This window comes from Coregonus lavaretus (assembly GCF_964263955.1).
Source record: "Coregonus lavaretus genome assembly, chromosome: 36".
Lineage (NCBI taxonomy): Eukaryota > Metazoa > Chordata > Actinopteri > Salmoniformes > Salmonidae > Coregonus > Coregonus lavaretus.
Genome location: NC_140023.1, coordinates 891,763 through 906,982, shown reverse-complemented (window position 1 = coordinate 906,982; position 15,220 = coordinate 891,763). Strand labels below are relative to the sequence as shown.

General features: G+C 44.2%; 1 protein-coding gene across 1 annotated transcript in view; it reads right to left on the bottom strand.

Moving 5' to 3' along the window:
• The window catches only part of LOC311110698 (disks large homolog 5-like), a 79,697-nt gene extending 67,288 nt beyond the window's left edge, over nt 1-12,409 (bottom strand). Inside the window, exon 1 of the mRNA XM_084153240.1 lies at nt 11,764-12,409. Coding sequence (XP_084009366.1) covers nt 11,764-12,064 — 301 coding nt within the window. The 5' untranslated portion in view covers nt 12,065-12,409. The remainder of the gene's footprint in view (nt 1-11,763) is intronic.
• Nucleotides 12,410-15,220: the final 2,811 nt, after the last annotated feature.

Sequence of the window (15,220 nt, the reverse complement as noted above, 5' to 3'; positions counted from 1 at the left end):
TGAGTAAACAAAAAAAGAGATTTACTTGACACATTGGAAAGAATTAACAAAACAAAAAAACAGCGCTAACTAGAATGCTATTTGGCCCTAAACAGAGAGTACACAGTGGCAGAATATCTGACCCCTGTGACTGACCCAAAATGAAGGAAAGCTTTGACTATGTACAGACAGCTGCAAGATTTGTGACCTGTTGCCACAAGAAAAGGGCAACCAGTGAAGAACAAACACCATTACATGTTTGTAATATTTATCTTTATTTTCCCTTTTGTACTTTAACTATTTGCACATCATTACAACACTGTATATAGTCATAATATGACATTTGAAATGTATTTATTCTTTTGAAACTTCTGAGTGTAATGTTTACTGCTAATATTTATTGTTAATTTCACTTTTGTTTACTTCACTTGCTTTGGCAATGTTAACACACGTTTCCCATGCCAATAAAGCCCATGAGATGAGAGGAGAGAGAGAGGGGGAGAGAGAGAGAGGGGGAGAGAGAGAAAGGGGTAGAGGAGAGTAGCTCTGTCTGTTTATTACCATGACCTCACCACACAGAGCATTTAGACCGTGGCATTTCCTCTGCCTCACAGGGTGATTAGGAAGCACAGCAACAACATGTGTAAACGGTCATGAAGCCCTGTTCTTACTGCTGTTCTGCCTTCTGGCACAGTCACAACACAAACCCTGCACACACACACACACACACACACACACACACACACAGCATTCAGATCAAGGAGAGGAGAGACCACCTCTCTCACCACTTCCAAGTCAACATTTACATCAGCCCACTGCATTGAAAACAAAGGGGCAAGGCATTCAGTTCACACCTTTAAATGATCTAACAGAGATCAATTTAGTTCAATTGGGACGATGGCACCACTGACCCGGTTAAAACACAGGTCAATCTTGTGGCCTTAATCAGATGGCCAACATAAGTGGGCTGTGTCACGAATTCAGCCGAGGCTGCCCCTCCTCCTTGCTCGGGCAGGCTTCGGCGTTCGTCGTCACCGGAGTACTAGCTGCTACCGATCCATGTTTCTATGTTCTACTTGTTTTGTCTGTATTGGTCTCACCTGTTTCCCATCATGTAGTTATGTCTTCCCTATTTAACCCTCTGGCTCACACTGTGTCTTGTGCGTGTTTGTCCATGTTTTGGTTGTCGTATGTGAGCGGGTGTGTTCCTCCCTGCGTGGAGGTTTGTTCTTTAAGATACCTACGAGTAAAGTACGTTTTTCAATTAGCTCTGTGTCCTGCGCCTGACTTCATCCTACCGCATTACACTGACGCCTTGACAGGCAGTCACAACACCTCCAGCAATGATCGTTCCTGCTACAAGTCTAGTAATTTCCTATAATCTATATAAAACATTTTTCTGACAAAATAGAGCAATCTTTACCAATTTTAGTTGTAACTTGGGATGTGACAAATGGGGAAAAAATATTAGCTTTTAAAAGAGCCATTAAGAAATATATACCAAAAAAAAGAAATTGTTTTCTATGAAAACGATAAGGGAAAAAAATCATAATTCACAATGCAGAACAATAATCCAATTACATATGACCGCTAGGGCCGGGCAATTAAGTTATATCTACACTTTACAGACAGAACAAAGTATAGTAACATGTACCGATTTCGTGGTATCCAATGGGTAGTTACAGTCTTGTCCCATCGCTGCAACTCCCGTACGGACTCGGGAGAGGAGAAGGTCGAGAGCCATGCGTCCTCCAAAACACGACCCTGACTAGCCACACTGCTTCTTGACACTCTGCTCGCTTTACCCGGAAGCAAGCCGCACCAATGTGTCGGAGGAAACACCGTAGGCGACCGAAGTCAGCGTGCATGCGCCCGGCCCCCACAAGGAGTCGTTAGAGCGCGATGGGACAAGGACATCCCGGCCGGCCAAACCCTCCACTAACCCAGACGACGCTGGGCAAATTGTGCGTCGCCTCATGGGTCTCCCGGTCGCGATCGAACCCCGATCTGTAGTAACGCCTCAAGCACTGCAGTGCCTTAGACCGCTGCGCCACATGGGAGGCCCAACATGTGGATAAGGTACAGACGCTTTTCAGAAGTGTCTGTACCTTTTCTGACAGTATAATTTTGCTCCGGCATACAATGTTCTATTGTTTCCCTGACAACAATTAAAGTTGCTGATTGATGTCCTGCTGTTTTGTTTATGCAGATTTCTAATAGTAGGGTAGCTAGATGTGCTTTCTTTCTACTAAATGTCTTAGTAAGTCATGATATTTAACAAAGGAAAGAGTGGTCTGCACGCAGGCAGCAGGCAGGCTAGGATTGACAGTTCTGGTCACTTAGTGATGGAAGTTCGTTCCGCTTCAGAAGTGGCATTATTTTACAGACAAGTAAAATGCCGTTCATGTCTACAGAGAAGGTTTTGCATCGGTGTTTAAAAAGCTGTAGTGTAGCCTACCCTAACAGAAAAACAAACATGCCGTAGCCGAGGTGCTTTCAAGGGGGCACATACCATTATATCTGAAAAGGGTAATCGATACAGGCTATACCGGTAGCCTACTGTAATTTCATTTCATGAGACAAAAACACCCCTACCCATTCTGCAACTAAGAGTAGCCTACCCCGTGCTCTTAAGACTGGCCCCTTCATTGATAAAAAGAAAGAGTAGGCAGGCCAGCGCGAGGGAGAGAGAGAGAGGGGCAGGCAGGCCAGCGCAAGGGAGAGAGAGAGAGGGGCAGGCAGGCCAGCGCGAGGGAGCGAGAGAGAGAGAGGGCAGGCAGGCCAGCGCGAGGGAGCGAGAGAGAGAGAGGGGCAGGCAGGCCAGCGCGAGGGAGCGAGAGAGAGAGAGGGGCAGGCAGGCCAGCGCGAGGGAGCGAGAGAGAGAGAGAGGGGCAGGCAGGCCAGCGCAAGGGAGAGAGAGAGAGAGAGGGGCAGGCAGGCCAGCGCAAGGGAGAGAGAGAGAGGGGCAGGCAGGCCAGCGCGAGGGAGAGAGAGAGAGTGGCAGGCAGGCCAGCGCGAGGGAGAGAGAGAGAGGGGCAGGCAGGCCAGCGCGAGGGAGAGAGAGAGAGAGGGGCAGGCAGGCCAGCGCGAGGGAGAGAGAGAGGGGCAGGCAGGCCAGCGCGAGGGAGAGAGAGAGAGGGGCAGGCAGGCCAGCGCAAGGGAGAGAGAGAGAGGGGCAGGCAGGCCAGCGCAAGGGAGAGAGAGAGAGGGGCAGGCAGGCCAGCGCGAGGGAGAGAGAGAGAGGGGCAGGCAGGCCAGCGCGTGGGAGAGAGAGAGAGGGGCAGGCAGGCCAGCGCAAGGAAGAGAGAGAGGGGCAGGCAGGCCAGCGCGAGGGAGAGAGAGGCCATTGCTTACTATTGAGAAAGGCCGCCAAGGTGGAAACTGAGCTGCACTTCCTAACCTCCTGCCAAATGTATGACCATATTAGACATATTTCCCTCAGATTACAAAGACCCACAAAGAATTCAAAAACAAATCCAATTTTGGTAAACTCCATTATCTATTGAGTGAGATACCACAGTGTGCAATCACAGCAGCAAGATTAGTGACCTGTTTCCACAAGTAAAGGGCAACCAGTGAAGAACTGCATTGTTGGTTATGGGCTTGTAAGTAAGCATTTCACTTTAATGTCTACACCTGTTGTATTCGGCGCATGTGGCAAATAAAATTTGATTACAACAAACACCACTGTAAATATTTTACATTTTAGTCATTTAGACACTCTTATCCAGAGCGACTTAACAGTTAGTGAGTGCATACATTTTTCATACTGCCCCCCGTGGGAATCGAACCCACAACCCTGGCATTGCAAGCGCCATGCTCTACCAACTGAGCTATTTATTTTCCCTTTTGTACTTTAAATATTTGCACATAATATGACATTTGAAATGTCTTTATTCTTTTGGAACTTTTCTGAGTGGAATGTTACTGTTAATATTTACTGTTTACTATCTACTTCACTTGCTTTGGCAATGTTAACATACGTTTCCCATGCCAATAAAGCCCTTAAATTGAATTGAGAGGAGGGGCAGGCAGGCCAGGGCGAGGGAGGGAGAGAGATGAGGGGCAGGCAGGCCAGGGCGAGGGAGGGAGAGAGATGAGGGGCAGGCAGGCCAGGGCGAGGGAGGGAGAGAGATGAGGGGCAGGCAGGCCAGGGCGAGGGAGGGAGAGAGATGAGGGGCAGGCAGGCCAGGGCGAGGGAGGGAGAGAGATGAGGGGCAGGCAGGCCAGGGCGAGGGAGAAAGAGAGGAGGCAGGCAGAACCGTGCGCATACGTCTTGGTAATCTGCATCTCGCAATGTCTTAATTATCTTTCATGCCTCGCAAATTCACCAAAGTAGTCTAAAGTTTGCCTCTGGCTTTATTTAGATTCCCCAGGCCTTTATAGCCATATAATCTAGTTAGGCTATAACACGGAAAATATGGTTTTGTGATAATGCACTGTGATTTTAATTATGAAAAATCGTTTTTCGGTTCTGGATTTTTCTTAACGTTAAGGATCCCAACTTCCAACCCCTAGTTGTAACCCGTTATGCTAGAGTGGATACACCATGGTAGTACAATAGACAAACTGCCCAGTGACATGTAGTATAACGGAAGGCCTAGGAAATGACTTCATATCCAGCAGACAGGCTGGGTGTACGATGGATGGATTGATGGCCTAATCTAGAGACATGCAGGGAGAGAAAGGGGGAGAGGAAAGATAGAGAAACAGAGCGATTGTAGCTAGGCGCTACAGTAGTCAGATCCCAGGAGAGAGATAAGAGCATTGGTTGGTAGTAGTGGCACAGTGTCAGGACATAACTCATTGCGTCCCCATGGTTTATGTGCTGCCGGGAGTGAGACACGGGTCGACAGGCAGGCAGACAGACAGACAGACCCACTGGTCCTGTCCTAGTCCGTACACACACACACAGAGAACAGCAAGCTGCTGATTGGGCACTTTGGGCCTGCTACACTTAAAAAACAGAAGCTAAGTCTGAGGAAGAGACAAAAAAAAAGAGAGATAAGGGCATAGAAAGAGAGAAACGGGGAGAGAAAGAGAGGTCTTCTCTTAATGACGGGCTCTCACCTCACCACAGATCAGCAGTTGTAAAAACAGGTGTTTTCAGAGTACACAGCACACACCTGAGGCGAGTTGAGGTGTAGCACAGTCGCCCAGAGGCAATGGTCCATCTTCTATATACACACACAGAGAGAGCAGGAGATGTGTGGACACAGACACAGCATCCTGTCAGGGAGCATTGCATCACGCCCTCCTCTTTGTGTGTGTTTAAATCAACGTCACAGTCAGTCAGTCAGTCAGTGGAGAGAGCAAGAGGCCTATACAGGTATAACTACTCTATAGGTGAAACACCAAAGCACTGCAGAGGACTAGGAGAAGTCTCTTACAAAGCACTGCAGAGGACTAGGAGAAGTCTCTTAACAAAGCACTGCAGAGGACTAGGAGAAGTCTCTTACAAAGCACTGCAGAGGACTAGGAGAAGTCTCTTAACAAAGCACTGCAGAGGACTAGGAGAAGTCTCTTAACAAAGCATTGCAGAGGACTAGGAGAAGTCTCTTACAAAGCACTGCAGAGGACTAGGAGAAGTCTCTTACAAAGCACTGCAGAGGACTAGGATAAGTCTAAAAGCACTGCATAGGACTAGGATAAGTCTAAAAGCACTGCAGAGGACTAGGAGAAGTCTCTTAAAGCACTGCAGAGGACTAGGAGAAGTCTAAAAGCACTGCAGAGGACTAGGAGAAGTCTAAAAGCACTGCAGAGGACTAGGAGGAGTCTAAAAGCACTGCAGAGGACTAGGAGAAGTCTAAAAGCACTGCAGAGGACTAGGAGGCATGAAATTGGTTTTGATTAGGCCTATTGCACTAAATGTGTATGAATGAAAGCAGCTTGAAATGCTATAGCATGGTTTGTTATACAAGGCAAAGATACTGGTGATCTACTTAGGCTATATAATCTCACATTGACTAAATATAAAACACAATTCTCATATTGGTAGTTTGACGGATTGATAGATTTAATATCCCATTGAAAGAATTCACATAAAACAAACGTGGCATTAGGGCCCTGCGTTTTGCGCAATGATGTGGCATATGCCTGGATTTGAACCTTTAATAAAGCTTTTCATAATCTGAGATTCAATTATGCTAATGGTGCATGAAATGAAGGTACATTTCTCCATGTTTCCTACAGCAGCCATATTAGGAGGGTTGGAGAAGGAGAACCAAAGACCCGCTCCTCCTCCACTACCGTCACTGTCTACGTGCGTGCAAGCGTGGGTCCGCCTTTAAGTTAGAGGGGTGTGTCTTGTGTGTGTTTGTACAGTGTATGATGCATGCACTGTGTGTCTCAGTGAAGGGAGGAGTCTGCCAGCGAGGAAAGGAGAGTATATCAGTATGAGAGGACGGCTTGAGAGCAGGTTGCTATCAGCGCAGATCACACACACACAGGAGCTAAGTCTTTCATCTCTACGCTCCCTCTCTTTCTCTGCCTGGAGCAACTAGGAGGCTCGACTCCGCTCTCTCAGCAGCCAGGCAGCCTGGTTAAACGCTGTAATCGCATCAGCCTGAATCGCTGCACTTGAAAAGCATTCAAAAATCCCTCTGATTACCTTGACTACAGCTGCCTCCCTCTCTCTGTGCTGAGGCAGCAGAGGAGTTAATACAGAGGAGAGGGCAGTGGAGGCATGATGATACACGTCTCACAGAGACACATTACAACAGGCAGGCAGAGTAGAGCTAATGCTCTGGTGAATAACCACCATGGACTCACTAGGGCTGCGTACTACATGGGACCATTTAAAAATAAATAATATTGAACCTTTTTTAACTAGGCAAGTCAGTTAAGAACAAATTCTTATTTACAATGACGGCCTACACCATATCCTCAATTTCGTGAACTACTGACTAGGGCCCATAGGGCTCTGGTCAAAAGTAGTGCACTCCATAAGGGAATAGGGGGCATTGTGGGACACAGTCAAGGTTACATACATACAGCCCTGCTGCAGCGCCTCTCATCTACAGCATTAAAACACCAAGGTTGCAAGTTTAAAAGATGGTTTATTTTTCTCTGCCCATAAGTAAGCATTTCACTGTTAGTTTACATCTGTTGTTTACAAAGCATGTGACAAATAAAATTGCATTTTATTTGAACTTGCGTGGGACCTGAAGACTTGTGTTAGCGCCTCAACATAATGAAAGTCTTTCTCTCTCCAAAGTTGTGCTACAGCGCCTTTGGAAAGTATTCAGACAACTTGACTTTTTCCACATTTTGTTACGTTACAGCCTTATTCTAAAATGGATTAAATAAAACAATTACCTCAACAATCTACACACAATACACCATAATGACAAAGCAAAAACAGGTTTAGACATTGTTGCACATTTATTAAAAACAAAAAATAGAAATATATATCAGGCCCGTCGCTATGATACTCGAAATTGAGCTCAGGTGCATCCTGTTTCCATTGATCATCGTTGAGATGTTTCTACAACTTGATTGGACATGATTTGGAAAGGCACACATCTGTCTATATAAAGGTCCCACAGTTGACAGTGCATGTCAGAGCAAAAACCAAGCCATGAGGTCGAAGGAATTGTCCGTAGAGCTCCGAGACAGGATTGTGTCTAGGCACAGATCTGGAGAAGGGTACCAAAAACATTCAGCAGCATTGAAGGTCCCCAAGAACACAGTGGCCTCCATCATTCTTGAATGGAAGAAGGTTGGAACCACCAAGACTCTTCCTGGAGCTGGCCGCCCGGCCAAACTGAGCAATCGAGGGTGAATGGCCTTGGTCAGGGAAGTGACCAAGAACACTGACAGAGCTCTAGAGTTCCTTTGTGGAGATGGGAGAACCTTCCAGAAGGACATCCATCTCTGCAGCACTCCACTAATCAGGCCTTTATGGTAGAGTGGCCAGACGGAAGCCACTCCTCAGTAAAAGGCACATGACAGCCCGCTTGGAGTTTGCCAAAAGGCACCTAAAGGACTCTGACCATGAGAAACAAGATTCTCTGGTATAATGAAACCAAGATTGAACTCTTTGGCCTGAATGCCAAGCGTCACGTCTGGAGGAAACCTGGCACCATCCCTACAGTGAAGCATGGTGGTGGCAGCATCATGCTGTGGGGATGTTTTTCAGCAGCAGGGACTGGGAGACTAGTCAGGATCGAGGGAAAGATGAACGGAGCAAAGTACAGAGATCCTTAATGAAAAGCTGCTCCAGAGCACTCAGGACCTCAGACTGGGTAGAAGGTTTACCTTCGAACAGGACAACCACCCTAAGCACACAGACAAGACAACGCAGGAGTGGCTTCGGGACAAGTCTCTGAATGTCCTTGAGTGTCCCAGCCACAGCCCGGAATTGAACCCGATCTAACATCTCTGGAGAGACCTGAAAATAGCTGTGCAGCGACGCTCCCTATCCAACCTGACAGAGCTTGAGAGGATCTGCAGAGAAGAATGGGAGAAACTCCCCAAATACAGGTGTGCCATGCTTGTAGCGTCATACCCAAGAAGACTCAAGGCTGTAATCGCTGGCAAAGGTGTTTCAACAAAGTACTGAGTAAAAGGTCTGAATACTTATGTAATTATTATATTTCATTTTCCTATTTTTTATAAATTAGCAAACATTTCTAAAATCGTGTTTTTGCTTTGTCATTATGGGGTATTGTGTGTAGATTGAAAACAATTTAATCAATTTTAGAATAAGGCTGCAACCTAACAAAATGTGGACAAAGTCAAAGGGGTCTGAATACTTTCCGAAGGCACTGTATATATTCATTGGCTATGTCATAGCTAATTTGCAAACGATAAACAAGTTAATTCGTGTGTGATGGCAAATTCAATACCAAAGTGGGGGGCCAAAAAACATAAACTGCTTTGCCCCCCCCCCCAAAAAAAAAAAAAAATCTGATAGTGGGGTGGTAGATGCCTAGTCTCCATTATACCTCAGATCAGATGCCTACATAGTATATACCATAGACATACATCATTTAGAGAACCAGCTCATTCATGAGCTCCATCAGAAGCAGATTATAATTTAGAATGGAAAATGTATGCGTTAATGCAACAAATGTTAGTGCATCGAATCGATTCAATCTCTAATCAAACCAAATCGTATCGTTCCTGTACGTATCTAGATATGCATCGTCTTGAAAGGGAAAGATCATCCCTAATGCATACATATGATGTGCACTTATCAGGAGTCAACTGTAGTCCACCTTTAAACTGCCTGGGAACGGTTGGTTTCAGCCTTTATTTTGAGAAAGTACATACAGGCTGAATGAATGTGTCATTCAGATGCAACATTTTAAAATGGTCTAGTAAAGGGTTCACCAATACAAAATTAAAAAACAGCCCACGGCTGAATGTAATTGGGGACCCCTGGTCTTGTAGGACAATAACTGGGGGTATAGTACTAGCTTATATGCATACTACTGTACAATGGAAAATAGAGAATATGACTGGCGCCCTGTTACTGATTTATAAGCATGGTTATACGCATGCATGCCACGCTAGGGTCGATATGAAAGGGCACATCAGCCGCGAGAGCGTTTCCATGGAAACAAGTCAGGCTATCTGTGAGCGTATAATATAAGAGCCAGGAAGAACTTGTCTTCGAACGTAAATTAGATGATATTAGTATTGCAAACCATTGATGACAACTTGGGAAATTGTCATCTAACCCTACACAGAATAGGCTACTGCATTTCATTTCCCCTAATAAACTTCAAGTAAAAAGGACAATTGAATTACACTGAACAAAAATATAAACGCAACATGTAAAGTGTTCATCCTATGTTTCATGAGCTGAAATAAAAGATCCCAGAAACGTTCCATACTCACAAAAAGCTTATTTCTCTCAGATTTTGGCCACAAATGTGTTTACATCCCTGTTAGTGAGCATTTCTCCTTTGCCAAGATAATCCATCCACCTGACAGGTGTGGCATATCAAGAAGCTGATTAAACAGCATGCTCATTACACAGGTGCACCGTGTGCTGGGGACAATAAAAGGACACTAAAATGTGCAGTTGTCACACAATACAATGCCACAGATGTATCAAGTTGAGGGAGCGTGCAATCGGCATGCTGACATCAAGAATGTCCACCAGAGCTGTTGCAAGATAATTTAATGTTCATATCTTTACCATAAGCCGCCTCCAATGTAATTTTAGAGAATTTCCCAGTAAATCCAACTGGCCTCACAACCGCAGACCACGTGTATGGCATCGTGTGGGCGAGCGGTTTGCTGATGTCAACGTTGTGAACAAGTGCCCCATGGTGGCGGTGGGGTTATAGTATGGGCAGGCATAAGCTACAGACAACGAACACAACTGCATTTTATCCATGGCAATTTGAATGCATTTAGATACCGTGACGAGGTCCTGAGGCCCATTGTCTTGCCATTCATCCACCGCCATCACCTCATGTTTCAACATAATAATGCACGGCCCCATGTCGTAAGGATCTGTACACAATTCCTGGATGCTAAAAATTTCCTAGTTTTTCATGGCCTGCATACTCACCAGACATGTCACCCATTGAGCATGTTTTGGATGCTCTGGATCGAAGTGAACGACAACGTGTTCCTGTTCCCACCAATATCCAGAAACTTCGTACAGTCATTGCAGAGGAGTTGGACAACATTCCACAGGCAACAATCAACAGCCTGATCAACTCTATGCGAAGGAGATGTGTCGCGCTGCAGGAGGCAAATGGTGGTCACACCAGATACTGACTGGTTTTCTGATCCATGCCCCTGCCTTTTTTTTTTTAAGGTATCTGTGACCAACAGATGCATATCTGTATTCCCAGTCATGTGAAATCCATAGATTAGGGACTAATTTATTTATTTCAATTGACGGATTTCCTTATATGAACTGTAACTCAGAAATTGTTGCGTATATATTTCTGTTCATTATAGTTTGATGGAAAAAAATTTACCTACATACAGTGAAATAGCCCCATCTGTATCATATACATGGTATAATCTGTATCCTATACATTGTAGAATTGACCCACTATGCAGGCTACTCCATGATTTTACTACAGGATATGTGCATTGCAACTGTAATGAAAATATGTTGTGACCTGGATATGTTTGGAAAGTGCATAGCGCATGCTTCTCATTCAAAAGGAGGAATGGCAAGTGTGTTCATTTAGCATCTACTGCCTAGCCACACAGTAGCAGAGTCCACACGCACTATAATAAATAGTGATAAGAGTCTGGTTATAGAGCCCGTGGTCTCTATGCCTCTGCTGGTGATCATTTGGTTTTTTTGAAGGCAAAATATTGCTGTGGAATGAACAATGTGATGCTGAAACAGAATGGAACTTTGGTAACAACCTAAAATGTTACCAAAGTTCGATTCTGTTTCAGCATCACATTGTTCATTCCACAGCAATTTTCACCTTAAAAAAAGTTCCATCCTGAAATAAACCACTAGGGCCACACAAGGACCTGGAGTTCTGGTATTATGGCTTTGAATGCTGCATATCAACACCCCTAATGTCAACATGCTCTACTAATAAACATATGAGAATGACTTAGCTAGTCAATGATCCATAGGGATCATGTGCAGAGGGTTGGAAAGAAACAGCCTTATCTTGCTATGTAGACTAGCTTTTAGAAGTATTGCACGGGGGACCACCCTGTAAGTGCACTACGAGACTTTGGGTATAGTAGCACTTCAACATCTCTAATGTTGTGTGGAGGAATGAAGCAAGAATGCGTCCTACGTTTTGATGTGCAAAAGTGTTGCATGCGTGCATGGTAGCTTACCAGACGAATGGTCAACCGGTCCACCGCCGTTACTAAAGAGTGCAGAATACAGCTCAGGGTACGTCTTCTCCAAGGCCACACACAGTTCGAGGAAATGGTCGCTTTCCTTGTTCACAAGCATCTTCAATAGGTGGTCCACTTTCTCCGCGCAGGAAGAGCAGTTTTGGTCCAGTTCGAAGCGGTCGAGCTGGCTCAGAGTACCGGAGAGTATCAGCAACTCAATCAACCGGTCTGCGTCTGTTATTGAGTCCAGCAAGTTTTGGTGCCATTGGTCTAACAACTCTTTGTGCTTTGGCTCCATTGCAGTTCGCTTTAGTTCGGTAGCTAACTAGCTAACGTTAGCAGACTGGTTAGTTAACGTATCCTCGGCTTAATTTCTCCAAAATGACCCCCCTGCCCGATAAGCGAACAAGGAACTAACTTCCTAATTGTCACTTGTATGAATTCAGCAGAACAGCCATGACATCTAATGGCATGGGCGAGCAGTTTTTTATCACAAATAGGAAAAGGCACAAGAAGCCATAATTGTTACCTTTGGCTGTTGACTGCACTAAACAGCGATACATTTTCCCAGCTTACTTACGTTTGGCAACTTCGTCCATTTTTGCGTTATTCCGACGAAACCCTGCCCTAAAATATGAGCTATTTCCAGTCATTTATATAATGCACTATACCAACTCAACTGCTAGGAAAACTACCGTAACTCTCTCGCTCTTCTCCAGTTATACTGTATCCTGCGCCATATCTGGGCTGTTCAGCAGCTGCTGCCTGCTGTCAATCAAATTCCCATACAATGCCATGTAAGGTAAAACGGGGCGGGCCTTACCCCAAGACACACCTGATTTTTCAATGGGCGTACGTTCTGAAAAACCCGGCGGAAAAGATGAGAATGGATTAAAATAATTGCATAAAAATGTTGCTGTGATACATACATTGAAGCAGAGATACATTTTAGAAGAGGCAGTAGTGACAACCAACTCAGCAAACATTGTTGGAGCCAATTAAACATTTTCTTTGGTATCCAACATATATCCATTATGGCGAGATGAAGAGGAGATTTTCACTGTACTTGCATGTGACAATAAAACTTAAAACTTGAAACTGAAGAGATGTTTTATTTTATTTATATAAATATCAATAAATATTTAATTATTTTGGAATATATTAATTTAGATGATTTTGAACGGGGTATGATAGTAGGTGCCAGGCACACCGGTTTGAGTGTGTCAAGAACTGCAACACTGCTGGGTTTTTCACGCTCAACAGTTTCATGTGTGTATCCAAGAATGGTCCACCACCCAAAGGACATCCAGCCAACTTGACACAACTGTTGGAAGCATTGGAGTCTACATTGGCCAGTATCCCTGTGGAATGCTTTCCACACCTTGTATAATCCATGCCCTGACGAATTGAGGCTATTCTTAGGGCAAAAGGTGTTCCTAATGTTTTGTCCACATATGTATATATATGATACTGTATGAACCATTCTTACCAGTGTACCAGTGTGCCAACTGTACTGACAAGATTTCTCAATCTCTGTGCAGCCAAAATGAAGGGAGGCAGCAACCAAAAAGATGTATACATATGATACTGTATGAACCATTGGTTGTGAATAAGATCAAATAGTGGATGTCGATTAAGGCAGCCCTCCGCACCTCTCTGATTCAGAGTGGTTGGGTTAAATGCGGAAGACACATTTCAGTTGAACACTTTCAGTTGTACAACTGACTAGGTATCCCCCTTTCCTTTCCTAGTCACTGAGTAGCAGACCTGGAGTGTAATCATTAGTCCAAACAGTTAAACGAGAGTTTCTATTGGACAAATTCAGGTACAGTGCTATGAAAAAGTATTTGTCCCCTTTCTAATTTTCTCTACTTTTGCATATTTGTGATACTGAATGTTATCAGATCTTCAACCAAAACCTAATATTAGATAAAGGGAACATAAGTGGACAAATAACACAACAATTACATATTTATTTCATTTATTTCATAAACAAAGTTATGCAACACCCAATTCCCCTGTGTGAAAAAGTAATTGCAGACATGGTTCCAATAATGCCTGGCGAAAACAGTAAGAACATCATACCAAAGGTCAAGCATGGTGGTGGTGGTGTGATGGTTTGGGGACGCTTTGCTGCCTCAGGACCTGGACGACTTGCCTTAATAGAAGGAACCATGAATTCTGCTCTGTATCAGAGAATTCTACAGGAGAATGTCAGACCATCCGTCTGTGAGCTGAAGCTGAAGCGCAGCTGGGTCATGCAGCAAGACAATGATCCAAAACACACAATTAAGTCTACATGAAAATTGCTAAAAAGCAACAAATTGGAAGTTTTGGAATGGCCTAGTCAAAGTCCAGACCTAATCCCAATTGAGATGTTGTGGCAGGACTTGAAACGAGCAGTTCATGCTTGAAAACCCACACGTCACTGAGTTAAAGCAGTTCTGCATGGAAGAGTGGGTCAAAATTCCTCCACAGCGACGTGAGAGACTGATCAACAACTACAGGAAGCATTTGGTTGGAGTCATTGCAGCTAAAGGTGGCACAACCAGTTATTGAGTGTAAGGGGGCAATTACTTTTTCACACAGGGGAATTGGGTGTTGCATAACTTTGTTTATGAAATAAATGAAATAAATATGTAATTGTTGTGTTATTTGTTCACTTATGTTCCCTTTATCTAATATTAGGTTTTGGTTGAAGATCTGATAACATTCAGTATCACAAATATGCAAAAGTAGAGAAAATTAGAAAGGGGGCAAATACTTTTTCATAGCACTGAAAGTCCCTTGCCATTTAATTTGCTTCCGTTTAAGAAACATTTTTGGGTGCTTATATTTGTCCTGTTTCAATGCATGTACAAGTGGGAGATTAAAATGTATTTTTTTTTGCATATCCCAACTCCCCCTGAGAGTGTGGGTTCATGGCCAGAGATCAGCAATTATTGACAGCAACCCTGGACCAATTGGGGTTAAGTGCCTTGCTCAAGAGCACATCGACAGATTTTTCTCCAAGTCAGCTCAGGGACTTGAACCAACAATGTTTTCGGTTACTGGCCCAACGCTCCTAACCACTAGGCTACCTGCCGCCCCAACAGAATCAGAGGAATGAATACACCCCTGGGTTCAAATACTATTTCAGGTATTGCAATTACTTTTCAATACAATTCAAAATAAGTATTCAGATAACCTTTATTTGAAAAAACAAGTACTTGAATATTGGAAAGTGTTATTATACATAAGAAGGGTAAAGATCCGGAAGAGGTAGGGTCATACAGACCAATATCCCTCCTTAATACAGACCAAAGGATTTTAGCAAAAACTCTGGCTAACAGGCTTAGCACTTTAATTGGCAAATTGGTCCATTCGTACCAGACCGGCTTTATCCCTAACAGAAACTCATTCTTCAATCTCAGGCGCCTCTTCAACATTATGTATTCTCAGAGGTTACCTAACG